General features: G+C 49.3%; 1 protein-coding gene across 1 annotated transcript in view; it reads left to right on the top strand.

The window, feature by feature from the left end:
- mthfd2l (methylenetetrahydrofolate dehydrogenase (NADP+ dependent) 2 like) overlaps positions 1-15,000 on the top strand; it is a gene marked incomplete at both ends in the record, with an annotated part of 27,326 nt that overhangs the window by 4,520 nt on the left and 7,806 nt on the right. The window contains one exon of the mRNA XM_080531137.1: positions 1,386-1,493. Coding sequence (XP_080387263.1) covers positions 1,386-1,493 — 108 coding nt within the window. The remainder of the gene's footprint in view (positions 1-1,385; positions 1,494-15,000) is intronic.

Below are 15,000 nucleotides of genomic sequence, written 5' to 3'. Positions count from 1 at the left end.
GGGGCGGCTACGTAGCTCAGCTGGTAGAGCCGGCATCTAATGACCGCAAAAGTCGATAGCTCACAGTGGTTCAAATCACGGCTGGCCACGTGTCGAAATGCCCCAGAGCCAGGCACTGAACCCCTAATTGCTCCAGGGTCGCCGTCTATGGCGGAGTCCTTGCCTAGAGCATAAAATACCAAATTCCAACAATTGACTGACAAGTTGATTGCATGGCAATAAAACAATTATTAATTATTATTATGGTACTGTCTGTGTCTAATGCCTGTTTGGCTGTTGTTCCCTGCTGCTTCCTCTAGGTGGCAGTATTGACCTATTGTTCTTTTTTCTTTTCTTACCTTTTTTTTCTGTAATTCTGCCTTGTGTACCTTTTGTCAGTTTCTTGGTGTCAGTTTCTTTCCTCTTTTTTAGGATTTCTAATCTTTAGCCTTATGGAGGCTCAAACTAAATCATTAGTTAAATGATAAATAAAAATAAAATCCTAGCAAATGATTGAACATTAATTTTGAATGAACATGACTCCTCTCTACCTCCCATGTACCAAGCCTCAGGGGCTTGTGAGACAGTTGTTTCTGTGGGACAGTTGTTTTGGGGGTTTTCTTAATTATGATATCCACTTTGGAAGTCTTCCTTGGCCTACCAGTGCTTCTTTTTTTTTTTTTAATGATGTTCCAATCTGTTGATTTTGGCCAGCCTAAGGGTTTGGCTGTGTTACTGATGTCCTGATTGTTATAATGGCTAATATTGGCCTAAAAATGTCTTCTTTGACTTTCATTGACACCACTTTGGTCCAATAGCAGACTCCATAGGCAAAGCCTAGAATCAATACTAGCCATTGACATTGTCAAGCCAATTGTCCAATTACTTCTGGGAAACTGTGGACTATGCATAAAAAGTGTTGTCATTTCTGAATGGTGAAACCAATATGCACACAAATACCATCAATTAAAAGAGAGGATATCTGCTATAACCTCACAGTAATTGTTTGATTTAAACTTCTTTTGTAGAGCCGTCAAAAATAATAATGATTCACTGTCCCATGGCTGGCAAAAAAATATATAAATCTAAAAATTACCAGACAAAAAGCATTATTGGGTGACTTAGTATCTGACGAACAATCAATAATCAATATAATTATATTCTTAGCAAAATGATTCTTTTAAAATAAAAAAAATTAAAAAAAATAAAACATGACAAGCAATAGTAAATTATTCTAGAATAAGAATTATTCTATCACAACCTGACTGGCACAGGAGCCTTACTGTTGCAGACATTGCAGTTCTCTCTGCAGGCATACAGACAGTATAAACCTGTTGATTGACAGTTCTCTGTGTGCAGGCATACAGACAGTATAAACCTGTTGATTGACAGTTCTCTGTGTGCAGGCATACAGACAGTGGGAAAGAATGTCCTTGTGGTTGGACGCTCAAAGAACGTGGGGATGCCCATCGCCATGCTGCTGCACACTGACCGCTACCACGAACGGCCTGGAGGTGAGAGAGGAAGACAATGTGTGTGTGTGTGTGTGTCTGTGTGTGTGTGTGTGTGATGTACAGGCATGCGTCTGTGGTGATCTCGGGGACGGAGATCAGATGATCAGATCCACAGCGGGATGTGGAGGACTTGATCTCCTGATGACGTCTGTCTGTGCATGTGCGTGTCTGTGTCTGTGTCTGTCAAAAGCCATAAAAAATATCCGGAATGAAACTCATCTTAGAACACCTGTGATCCACAGTAATAAGCATTTGCCTTCCTTAAGAGCTTCTAGGAAGTGATGAATAAAGTAAAGCAATGCTATCGGACCCCACCTAATCTACAAACAATAGCCTCTGATGCAACCCTTCCTGAAAAAGAGGAGGATGTTGGCAGGCTACCCAGGCTATCCATATATGGTCCTAGGAGGACGTAGGGTGAGGTTTTGGAAAGGTACCTGATGGAATGTACCGGGCTGATAGGAAATACATAGTTAGGGCAAAGTCGAACAGTCTACAATAAAGTAGAATTACACAGCTTGTTATTATACAATAATGTTGTGATATCAGGATAATGATACAGGCTACAACAGCTAACGGCTATACACAGTGCACAGGGGGGGTACATACAGCTAGAACTAGTCTGGAGGTCGAGTTCACATTACATGAGGCCTATTTGAACTACCGATAAGTGTTACTTGGAATGCGACTGTGATGGCTCAGATAGCACTGTGTATCCACGTTTAGACTACATGACGTTAGTTCACTTTCATGAAGTCAACATTACACTGTCACAACAGATCCATCCCAGATAGCAGCAGTCATGTCTCTTATTATTATAGTGTTAACTATTTATTCTCGTACATGTTCAGAGATTGTGGAAGAGATTGTTTCCATTTTAGACACAATGTCCTGTGTTTCCTTCCTTTTGTCCAGTATAACCACCACAGTACTTAGTGCCAGGCACATCCATGCATTCCTTCATCAGGCAACCAGACCCTTTACCAACCAGACCCTTTACCAACCAGACCCTTTACCACCAACCAGACCCTTTACCACCAACCAGACCCTTTACCACCAACCAGACCCTTTACCACCAACCAGACCCTTTACCACCAACCAGACCCTTTACCACCAACCAGACCCTTTACCACCAACCAGACCCTTTACCAACCAGACCCTTTACCAACCAGACCCTTTTACCAACCAGACCCTTTACCAACCAGACCCTTTACCACCAACCAGACCCTTTACCAACCAGACCCTTTACCACCAACCAGACCCTTTACCACCAACCAGACCCTTTACCAACCAGACCCTTTACCAACCAGACCCTTTTACCAACCAGACCCTTTACCAACCAGACCCTTTACCAACCAGACCCTTTACCACCAACCAGACCCTTTACCACCAGACCCTTTACCAACCAGACCCTTTACCACCAACCAGACCCTTTACCACCAACCAGACCCTTTACCACCAACCAGACCCTTTACCAACAACCAGACCCTTTACCACCAACCAGACCCTTTACCAACCAGACCCTTTACCAACCAGACCCTTTACCAACCAGACCCTTTACCACCAACCAGACCCTTTACCACCAACCAGACCCTTTACCAACCAGACCCTTTACCACCAACCAGACCCTTTACCACCAACCAGACCCTTTACCAACCAGACCCTTTACCAACCAGACCCTTTACCAACCAACCAGACCCTTTACCACCAACCAGACCCTTTACCACCAACCAGACCCTTTACCACCAACCAGACCCTTTACCACCAACCAGACCCTTTACCAACCAACCAGACCCTTTACCACCAACCAGACCCTTTACCACCAACCAGACCCTTTACCACCAACCAGACCCTTTACCACCAACCAGACCCTTTACCAACCAACCAGACCCTTTACCACCAACCAGACCCTTTACCACCAACCAGACCCTTTACCACCAACCAGACCCTTTACCACCAACCAGACCCTTTACCAACCAACAAGACCCTTTACCACCAACCAGACCCTTTACCACCAACCAGACCCTTTACCACCAACCAGACCCTTTACCACCAACCAGACCCTTTACCAACCAGACCCTTTATCACCAACCAGACCCTTTATCACCAACCAGACCCTTTACCAACCAGACCCTTTACCAACCAGACCCTTTACCAACCAGACCCTTTACCACCAACCAGACCCTTTACCAACCAACCAGACCCTTTACCAACCAACCAGACCCTTTACCACCAACCAGACCCTTTACCAACCAACCAGACCCTTTACCACCAACCAGACCCTTTACCAACCAACCAGACCCTTTACCAACCAACCAGACCCTTTACCAACCAGACCCTTTACCAACCAACCAGACCCTTTACCACCAACCAGACCCTTTACCAACCAACCAGACCCTTTACCAACCAACCAGACCCTTTACCAACCAGACCCTTTACCAACCAACCAGACCCTTTACCAACCAGACCCTTTACCAACCAGACCCTTTACCACCAACCAGACCCTTTACCAACCAGACCCTTTACCAACCAGACCCTTTACCACCAACCAGACCCTTTACCAACCAGACCCTTTACCACCAACCAGACCCTTTACCAACCAGACCCTTTAGCAACGAACCAGACCCTTTACCAACCAGACCCTTTACCACCAACCAGACCCTTTATCACCAACCAGACCCTTTACCAACCAGACCCTTTACCACCAACCAGACCCTTTACCACCAACCAGACCCTTTACCAACCAGACCCTTTACCAACCAGACCCTTTACCACCAACCAGACCCTTTATCAACCAGACCTTTTACCAACCAGACCCTTTACCACCAACCAGACCCTTTACCAACCAACCAGACCCTTTACCAACCAACCAGACCCTTTACCAACCAACCAACCTGACCCTTTACCAACCAGACCCTTTACCAACCAGACCCTTTACCACCAACCAGACCCTTTACCACCAACCAGACCCTTTACCAACCAGGCCCTTTACCAACCAGACCCTTTACCACCAACCAGACCCTTTATCAACCAGACCTTTTACCAACCAGACCCTTTACCACCAACCAGACCCTTTACCACCAACCAGACCCTTTACCAACCAGGCCCTTTACCAACCAGACCCTTTACCACCAACCAGACCCTTTATCAACCAGACCTTTTACCAACCAGACCCTTTACCACCAACCAGACCCTTTACCAACCAACCAGACCCTTAACAACCAACCAGACCCTTTACCACCAACCAGACCGTTTACCACCAACCAGACCCTTTACCACCCAGACCCTTTACCAACCAGACCCTTTACCACCAACCAGACCCTTTACCACCAACCAGACCCTTTACCAACCAGACCCTTTACCAACCAGGCCCTTTACCAACCAGACCCTTTACCACCAACCAGACCCTTTACCACCAACCAGACCCTTTACCACCAACCAGACCCTTTACCACCAACCAGACCCTTTACCACCAACCAGACCCTTTACCAACCAGACCCTTTACCAACCAGACCCTTTACCAACCAGACCCTTTACCAACCAGACCCTTTACCAACCAGACCCTTTACCACCAACCAGACCCTTTATCAACCAGACCCTTTACCACCAACCAGACCCTTTACCACCAACAAGACCCTTTACCACCAACAAGACCCTTTACCACCAACCAGACCCTTTATCAACCAGACCCTTTACCACCAACCAGACCCTTTACCACCAACCAGACCCTTTACCACCAACCAGACCCTTTACCAACCAGACCCTTTACCAACCAACCAGACCCTTTACCAACCAGACCCTTTACCAACCAACCAGACCCTTAACAACCAACCAGACCCTTTACCAACCAGACCCTTTACCACCAACCAGACCCTTTACCAACCAACCAGACCCTTTACCAACCAGACCCTTTACCACCAACCAGACCCTTAACAACCAACCACACCCTTTACCAACCAGACCCTTTACCACCAACCAGACCCTTTACCACCAACCAGACCCTTTACCACCAACCAGACCCTTTATCACCATCCAGACCCTTTACCACCAACCAGACCCTTTACCAACCAGACCCTTTACTAACCAGACCCTTTACCACCAACCAGACCCTTTACCACCAACCAGACCCTTTACCACCAACCAGACCCTTTACCACCAACCAGACCCTTTACCACCAACCAGACCCTTTACCACCAACCAGACCCTTTACCAACCAGACCCTTTACCAACCAACCAAACCCTTTACCAACCAGACCCTTTACCAACCAGACCCTTTACCAACCAGACCCTTTACCAACAAACCAGACCCTTTACCAACCAGACCCTTTACCACCAACCAGACCCTTTACCACCAACCAGACCCTTTACCAACCAGACCCTTTACCACCAACCAGACCCTTAACCAACCAGACCCTTTACCACCAACCAGACCCTTTACCAACAAAACCCTTTACCAACCAGACCCTTTACCAACCAACCCGACCCTTTACCAACCAACCAGACCCTTTACCACCAACCAGACCCTTTACCACCAACCAGACCCTTTACCACCAACCAGACCCTTTACCACCAACCAGACCCTTTACCAAGCAGACCCTTTACCAACCAGACCCTTTTACCAACCAGACCCTTTACCAACCAGACCCTTTACCACCAACCAGACCCTTTACCAACCAGACCCTTTACCACCAACCAGACCCTTTACCACCAACCAGACCCTTTACCAACCAGACCCTTTACCAACCAGACCCTTTTACCAACCAGACCCTTTACCAACCAGACCCTTTACCAACCAGACCCTTTACCACCAACCAGACCCTTTACCACCAACCAGACCCTTTACCAACCAGGCCCTTTACCACCACCCAGACCCTTTACCACCAACCAGACCCTTTACCAACCAGACCCTTTACCACCAACCAGACCCTTTACCACCAACCAGACCCTTTACCAACCAGACCCTTTACCAACCAGACCCTTTACCAACCAACCAGACCCTTTACCACCAACCAGACCCTTTACCACCAACCAGACCCTTTACCACCAACCAGACCCTTTACCACCAACCAGACCCTTTACCAACCAACCAGACCCTTTACCACCAACCAGACCCTTTACCACCAACCAGACCCTTTACCACCAACCAGACCCTTTACCACCAACCAGACCCTTTACCAACCAACAAGACCCTTTACCACCAACCAGACCCTTTACCACCAACCAGACCCTTTACCACCAACCAGACCCTTTACCACCAACCAGACCCTTTACCAACCAGTCCCTTTACCACCAACCAGACCCTTTACCAACCAGACCCTTTACCACCAACCAGACCCTTTACCACCAACCAGACCCTTTACCACCAACCAGACCCTTTATCACCAACCAGACCCTTTACCAACCAGACCCTTTACCACCAACCAGACCCTTTACCAACAAAACCCTTTACCAACCAGACCCTTTACCACCAACCAGACCCTTTACCAACCAGACCCTTTACCAACCAGACCCTTTACCACCAACCAGACCCTTTACCACCAACCAGACCCTTTACCAACCAGACCCTTTACCAACCAGGCCCTTTACCAACCAGACCCTTTACCACCAACCAGACCCTTTATCAACCAGACCTTTTACCAACCAGACCCTTTACCACCAACCAGACCCTTTACCAACCAACCAGACCCTTTACCAACCAGACCCTTTACCAACCAGACCCTTTACCAACCAACCAGACCCTTTACCAACCAGACCCTTTACCACCAACCAGACCCTTTACCACCAACCAGACCCTTTACCACCAACCAGACCCTTTACCAACCAGGCCCTTTACCAACCAGACCCTTTACCAACCAGACCCTTTACCAACCAGACCCTTTTACCAACCAGACCCTTTACCAACCAGACCCTTTACCAACCAGACCCTTTACCACCAACCAGACCCTTTACCACCAACCAGACCCTTTACCAACCAGGCCCTTTACCACCACCCAGACCCTTTACCAACCAGACCCTTTACCACCAACCAGACCCTTTACCAACCAGACCCTTTACCACCAACCAGACCCTTTACCACCAACCAGACCCTTTACCAACCAGACCCTTTACCAACCAGACCCTTTACCAACCAACCAGACCCTTTACCACCAACCAGACCCTTTACCACCAACCAGACCCTTTACCACCAACCAGACCCTTTACCACCAACCAGACCCTTTACCAACCAACCAGACCCTTTACCACCAACCAGACCCTTTACCACCAACCAGACCCTTTACCACCAACCAGACCCTTTACCACCAACCAGACCCTTTACCAACCAACAAGACCCTTTACCACCAACCAGACCCTTTACCACCAACCAGACCCTTTACCACCAACCAGACCCTTTACCACCAACCAGACCCTTTACCAACCAGTCCCTTTACCACCAACCAGACCCTTTACCAACCAGACCCTTTACCACCAACCAGACCCTTTACCACCAACCAGACCCTTTACCACCAACCAGACCCTTTATCACCAACCAGACCCTTTACCAACCAGACCCTTTACCACCAACCAGACCCTTTACCAACAAAACCCTTTACCAACCAGACCCTTTACCACCAACCAGACCCTTTACCAACCAGACCCTTTACCAACCAGACCCTTTACCACCAACCAGACCCTTTACCACCAACCAGACCCTTTACCAACCAGACCCTTTACCAACCAGGCCCTTTACCAACCAGACCCTTTACCACCAACCAGACCCTTTATCAACCAGACCTTTTACCAACCAGACCCTTTACCACCAACCAGACCCTTTACCAACCAACCAGACCCTTTACCAACCAGACCCTTTACCAACCAGACCCTTTACCAACCAACCAGACCCTTTACCAACCAGACCCTTTACCACCAACCAGACCCTTTACCACCAACCAGACCCTTTACCACCAACCAGACCCTTTACCAACCAGGCCCTTTACCAACCAGACCCTTTACCAACCAGACCCTTTACCACCAACCAGACCCTTTATCAACCAGACCTTTTACCAACCAGACCCTTTACCACCAACCAGACCCTTTACCACCAACCAGACCCTTTACCAACCAGGCCCTTTACCACCAACCAGACCCTTTACCACCCAGACCCTTTACCACCCAGACCCTTTACCACCAACCAGACCCTTTACCACCAACCAGACCCTTTATCAACCAGACCTTTTACCAACCAGACCCTTTACCACCAACCAGACCCTTTACCAACCAACCAGACCCTTAACAACCAACCAGACCCTTTACCACCAACCAGACCGTTTACCACCAACCAGACCCTTTACCAACCAGACCCTTTACCACCAACCAGACCCTTAACCAACCAGACCCTTTACCAACAAACCAGACCCTTTACCAACCAGACCCTTTACCACCAACCAGACCCTTTACCACCAACCAGACCCTTTACCAACCAGACCCTTTACCACCAACCAGACCCTTAACCAACCAGACCCTTTACCACCAACCAGACCCTTTACCAACAAAACCCTTTACCAACCAGACCCTTTACCAACCAACCCGACCCTTTACCAACCAACCAGACCCTTTACCACCAACCAGACCCTTTACCACCAACCAGACCCTTTACCACCAACCAGACCCTTTACCACCAACCAGACCCTTTACCAACCAGACCCTTTACCAACCAGACCCTTTTACCAACCAGACCCTTTACCAACCAGACCCTTTACCACCAACCAGACCCTTTACCAACCAGACCCTTTACCACCAACCAGACCCTTTACCACCAACCAGACCCTTTACCAACCAGACCCTTTACCAACCAGACCCTTTACCACCAACCAGACCCTTTACCAACCAGACCCTTTACCACCAACCAGACCCTTTACCACCAACCAGACCCTTTACCAACCAGACCCTTTACCAACCAGACCCTTTACCACCAACCAGACCCTTTTACCAACCAGACCCTTTACCAACCAGACCCTTTACCAACCAGACCCTTTACCACCAACCAGACCCTTTACCACCAACCAGACCCTTTACCAACCAGACCCTTTACCACCAACCAGACCCTTTACCAACCAGACCCTTTACCAACCAGACCCTTTACCACCAACCAGACCCTTTACCACCAGACCCTTTACCAACCAGACCCTTTACCACCAACCAGACCCTTTACCACCAACCAGACCCTTTACCAACAACCAGACCCTTTACCACCAACCAGACCCTTTACCAACCAGACCCTTTACCAACCAGACCCTTTACCAACCAGACCCTTTACCACCAACCAGACCCTTTACCACCAACCAGACCCTTTACCACCAACCAGACCCTTTACCACCAACCAGACCCTTTACCACCAACCAGACCCTTTACCAACCAGACCCTTTACCAACCAGACCCTTTACCAACCAACCAGACCCTTTACCACCAACCAGACCCTTTACCACCAACCAGACCCTTTACCACCAACCAGACCCTTTACCACCAACCAGACCCTTTACCAACCAACCAGACCCTTTACCACCAACCAGACCCTTTACCACCAACCAGACCCTTTACCACCAACCAGACCCTTTACCACCAACCAGACCCTTTACCAACCAACCAGACCCTTTACCACCAACCAGACCCTTTACCACCAACCAGACCCTTTACCACCAACCAGACCCTTTACCAACCAACAAGACCCTTTACCACCAACCAGACCCTTTACCACCAACCAGACCCTTTACCACCAACCAGACCCTTTACCACCAACCAGACCCTTTACCACCAACCAGACCCTTTACCAACCAGACCCTTTACCAACCAGACCCTTTAGCAACGAACCAGACCCTTTATCACCAACCAGACCCTTTACCAACAAAACCCTTTACCAACCAGACCCTTTACCACCAACCAGACCCTTAACCAACCAGACCCTTTACCAACCAGACCCTTTACCACCAACCAGACCCTTTACCACCAACCAGACCCTTTACCAACCAGACCCTTTACCAACCAGGCCCTTTACCAACCAGACCCTTTACCACCAACCAGACCCTTTATCAACCAGACCTTTTACCAACCAACCAGACCCTTTACCACCAACCAGACCCTTTACCAACCAACCAGACCCTTTACCAACCAGACCCTTTACCAACCAGACCCTTTACCAACCAACCAGACCCTTTACCAACCAGACCCTTTACCACCAACCAGACCCTTTACCACCAACCAGACCCTTTACCAACCAGGCCCTTTACCAACCAGACCCTTTACCAACCAGACCCTTTACCACCAACCAGACCCTTTATCAACCAGACCTTTTACCAACCAGACCCTTTACCAACCAGACCCTTTACCACCCAGACCCTTTACCACCAACCAGACCCTTTACCACCAACCAGACCCTTTACCAACCAGGCCCTTTACCAACCAGACCCTTTACCACCAACCAGACCCTTTATCAACCAGACCCTTTACCACCAACCAGACCCTTTACCAACCAACCAGACCCTTAACAACCAACCAGACCCTTTACCACCAACCAGACCGTTTACCACCAACCAGACCCTTTACCACCCAGACCCTTTACCAACCAGACCCTTTACCAACCAGACCCTTTACCACCAACCAGACCCTTTACCAACCAGACCCTTTACCACCAACCAGACCCTTTACCAACCAACCCTTTACCACCAACCAGACCCTTTACCAACCAGACCCTTTACCACCAACCAGACCCTTTACCAACCAGACCCTTTACCACCAACCAGACCCTTTACCAACCAGACCCTTTACCACCAACCAGACCCTTTACCAACCAGACCCTTTACCAACCAGGCCCTTTACCAACCAGACCCTTTACCACCAACCAGACCCTTTACCACCAACCAGACCCTTTACCACCAACCAGACCCTTTACCAACCAGACCCTTTACCACCAACCAGACCCTTTACCAACCAGACCCTTTACCAACCAGACCCTTTACCAACCAGACCCTTTACCACCAACCAGACCCTTAACAACCAACCACACCCTTTACCAACCAGACCCTTTACCACCAACCAGACCCTTTACCACCAACCAGACCCTTTATCAACCAGACCCTTTACCACCAACCAGACCCTTTACCACCAACCAGACCCTTTACCACCAACCAGACCCTTTATCAACCAGACCCTTTACCACCAACCAGACCCTTTACCACCAACCAGACCCTTTACCACCAACCAGACCCTTTACCAACCAGACCCTTTACCAACCAACCAGACCCTTTACCAACCAGACCCTTTACCAACCAACCAGACCCTTTACCAACCAGACCCTTTACCACCAACCAGACCCTTTACCAACCAACCAGACCCTTTACCAACCAGACCCTTTACCACCAACCAGACCCTTAACAACCAACCACACCCTTTACCAACCAGACCCTTTACCACCAACCAGACCCTTTACCACCAACCAGACCCTTTACCACCAACCAGACCCTTTATCACCATCCAGACCCTTTACCACCAACCAGACCCTTTACCAACCAGACCCTTTACTAACCAGACCCTTTACCACCAACCAGACCCTTTACCACCAACCAGACCCTTTACCACCAACCAGACCCTTTACCACCAACCAGACCCTTTACCACCAACCAGACCCTTTACCACCAACCAGACCCTTTACCACCAACCAGACCCTTTACCAACCAACCAGACCCTTTACCAACCAGACCCTTTACCAACCAAACCCTTTACCAACCAGACCCTTTACCAACCAGACCCTTTACCAACCAGACCCTTTACCAACGAACCAGACCCTTTACCAACCAGACCCTTTACCACCAACCAGACCCTTTACCAACCAGACCCTTTACCACCAACCAGACCCTTAACCAACCAGACCCTTTACCACCAACCAGACCCTTTACCAACAAAACCCTTTACCAACCAGACCCTTTACCAACCAACCCGACCCTTTACCAACCAACCAGACTCTTTACCACCCAGACCCTTTACCAACCAACCAGACCCTTTACCAACCAGACCCTTTACCACCAACCAGACCCTTTACCAACCAGACCCTTTACCACCAACCAGACCCTTTACCAACCAGACCCTTTACCACCAACCAGACCCTTTACCAACCAGACCCTTTACCAACCAGACCATTTACCACCAACCAGACCCTTTACCAACCAACCAGACCCTTAACAACCAACCAGACCCTTTACCACCAACCAGACCCTTTACCAACCAGACCCTTTACCACCAACCAGACCCTTTACCAACCAACCAGACCCTTAACCAACCAACCAGACCCTTTACCAACCAGACCCTTTACCAACCAGACCCTTTATAACCAACCAGACCCTTTACCAACCAGACCCTTTACCAACCAACCAGACCCTTTACCAACCAACCAGACCCTTTACCACCAACCAGACCCTTTACCACCACCCAGACCCTTTACCAACCAAACCCTTTACCAACCAGACCCTTTACCACCAACCAGACCCTTTACCACCAACCAGACCCTTTACCAACCAGACCCTTTACCAACCAGACCCTTTACCAACCAGACCCTTTACCACCAACCAGACCCTTTACCACCAACCAGACCCTTTACCACCAACCAGACCCTTTACCAACCAGACCCTTTACCAACCAGACCCTTTACCAACCAACCAGACCCTTTACCACCAACCAGACCCTTTACCACCAACCAGACCCTTTACCACCAACCAGACCCTTTACCACCAACCAGACCCTTTACCAACCAACCAGACCCTTTACCACCAACCAGACCCTTTACCACCAACCAGACCCTTTACCACCAACCAGACCCTTTACCACCAACCAGACCCTTTACCAACCAACCAGACCCTTTACCACCAACCAGACCCTTTACCACCAACCAGACCCTTTACCACCAACCAGACCCTTTACCAACCAACAAGACCCTTTACCACCAACCAGACCCTTTACCACCAACCAGACCCTTTACCACCAACCAGACCCTTTACCACCAACCAGACCCTTTACCAACCAACCAGACCCTTTACCACCAACCAGACCCTTTACCAACCAGACCCTTTACCAACCAGACCCTTTAGCAACGAACCAGACCCTTTATCACCAACCAGACCCTTTACCAACCAGACCCTTTACCACCAACCAGACCCTTTACCAACCAGACCCTTTACCAACCAGACCCTTTACCACCAACCAGACCCTTTACCACCAACCAGACCCTTTACCAACCAGACCCTTTACCAACCAGACCCTTTACCAACCAGACCCTTTACCACCAACCAGACCCTTTATCAACCAGACCTTTTACCAACCAGACCCTTTACCAACAACCAGACCCTTTACCAACCAACCAGACCCTTTACCAACCAGACCCTTTACCAACCAGACCCTTTACCAACCAACCAGACCCTTTACCAACCAGACCCTTTACCACCAACCAGACCCTTTACCACCAACCAGACCCTTTACCAACCAGGCCCTTTACCAACCAGACCCTTTACCAACCAGACCCTTTACCACCAACCAGACCCTTTACCACCAACCAGACCCTTTACCAACCAGGCCCTTTACCAACCAGACCCTTTACCACCAACCAGACCCTTTATCAACCAGACCTTTTACCAACCAGACCCTTTACCACCAACCAGACCCTTTACCAACCAACCAGACCCTTAACAACCAACCAGACCCTTTACCACCAACCAGACCGTTTACCACCAACCAGACCCTTTACCACCCAGACCCTTTACCACCAACCAGACCCTTTACCACCAACCAGACCCTTTACCACCAACCAGACCCTTTACCACCAACCAGACCCTTTACCAACCAGACCCTTTACCAACCAGGCCCTTTACCAACCAGACCCTTTACCACCAACCAGACCCTTTACCACCAACCAGACCCTTTACCACCAACCAGACCCTTTACCAACCAGACCCTTTACCACCAACCAGACCCTTTACCAACCAGACCCTTTACCAACCAGACCCTTTACCAACCAGACCCTTTACCAACCAGACCCTTTACCACCAACCAGACCCTTTATCAACCAGACCCTTTACCACCAACCAGACCCTTTACCACCAACAAGACCCTTTACCACCAACCAGACCCTTTATCAACCAGACCCTTTACCACCAACCAGACCCTTTACCACCAACCAGACCCTTTACCACCAACCAGACCCTTTACCAACCAGACCCTTTACCAACCAACCAGACCCTTTACCAACCAGACCCTTTACCAACCAACCAGACCCTTAACAACCAACCAGACCCTTTACCAACCAGACCCTTTACCACCAACCAGACCCTTTACCAACCAACCAGACCCTTTACCAACCAGACCCTTTACCACCAACCAGACCCTTAACAACCAACCACACCCTTTACCAACCAGACCCTTTACCACCAACCAGACCCTTTACCACCAACCAGACCCTTTACCACCAACCAGACCCTTTACCACCAACCAG

This window comes from Nansenia antarctica (genome assembly GCF_963989245.1).
Source record: "Nansenia antarctica genome assembly, chromosome: 5".
Taxonomy (NCBI): Eukaryota; Metazoa; Chordata; class Actinopteri; order Argentiniformes; family Microstomatidae; genus Nansenia; species Nansenia antarctica.
Note: the sequence above shows the minus strand (reverse complement) of the source record. Positions and strands in the feature narration are given on the sequence as shown.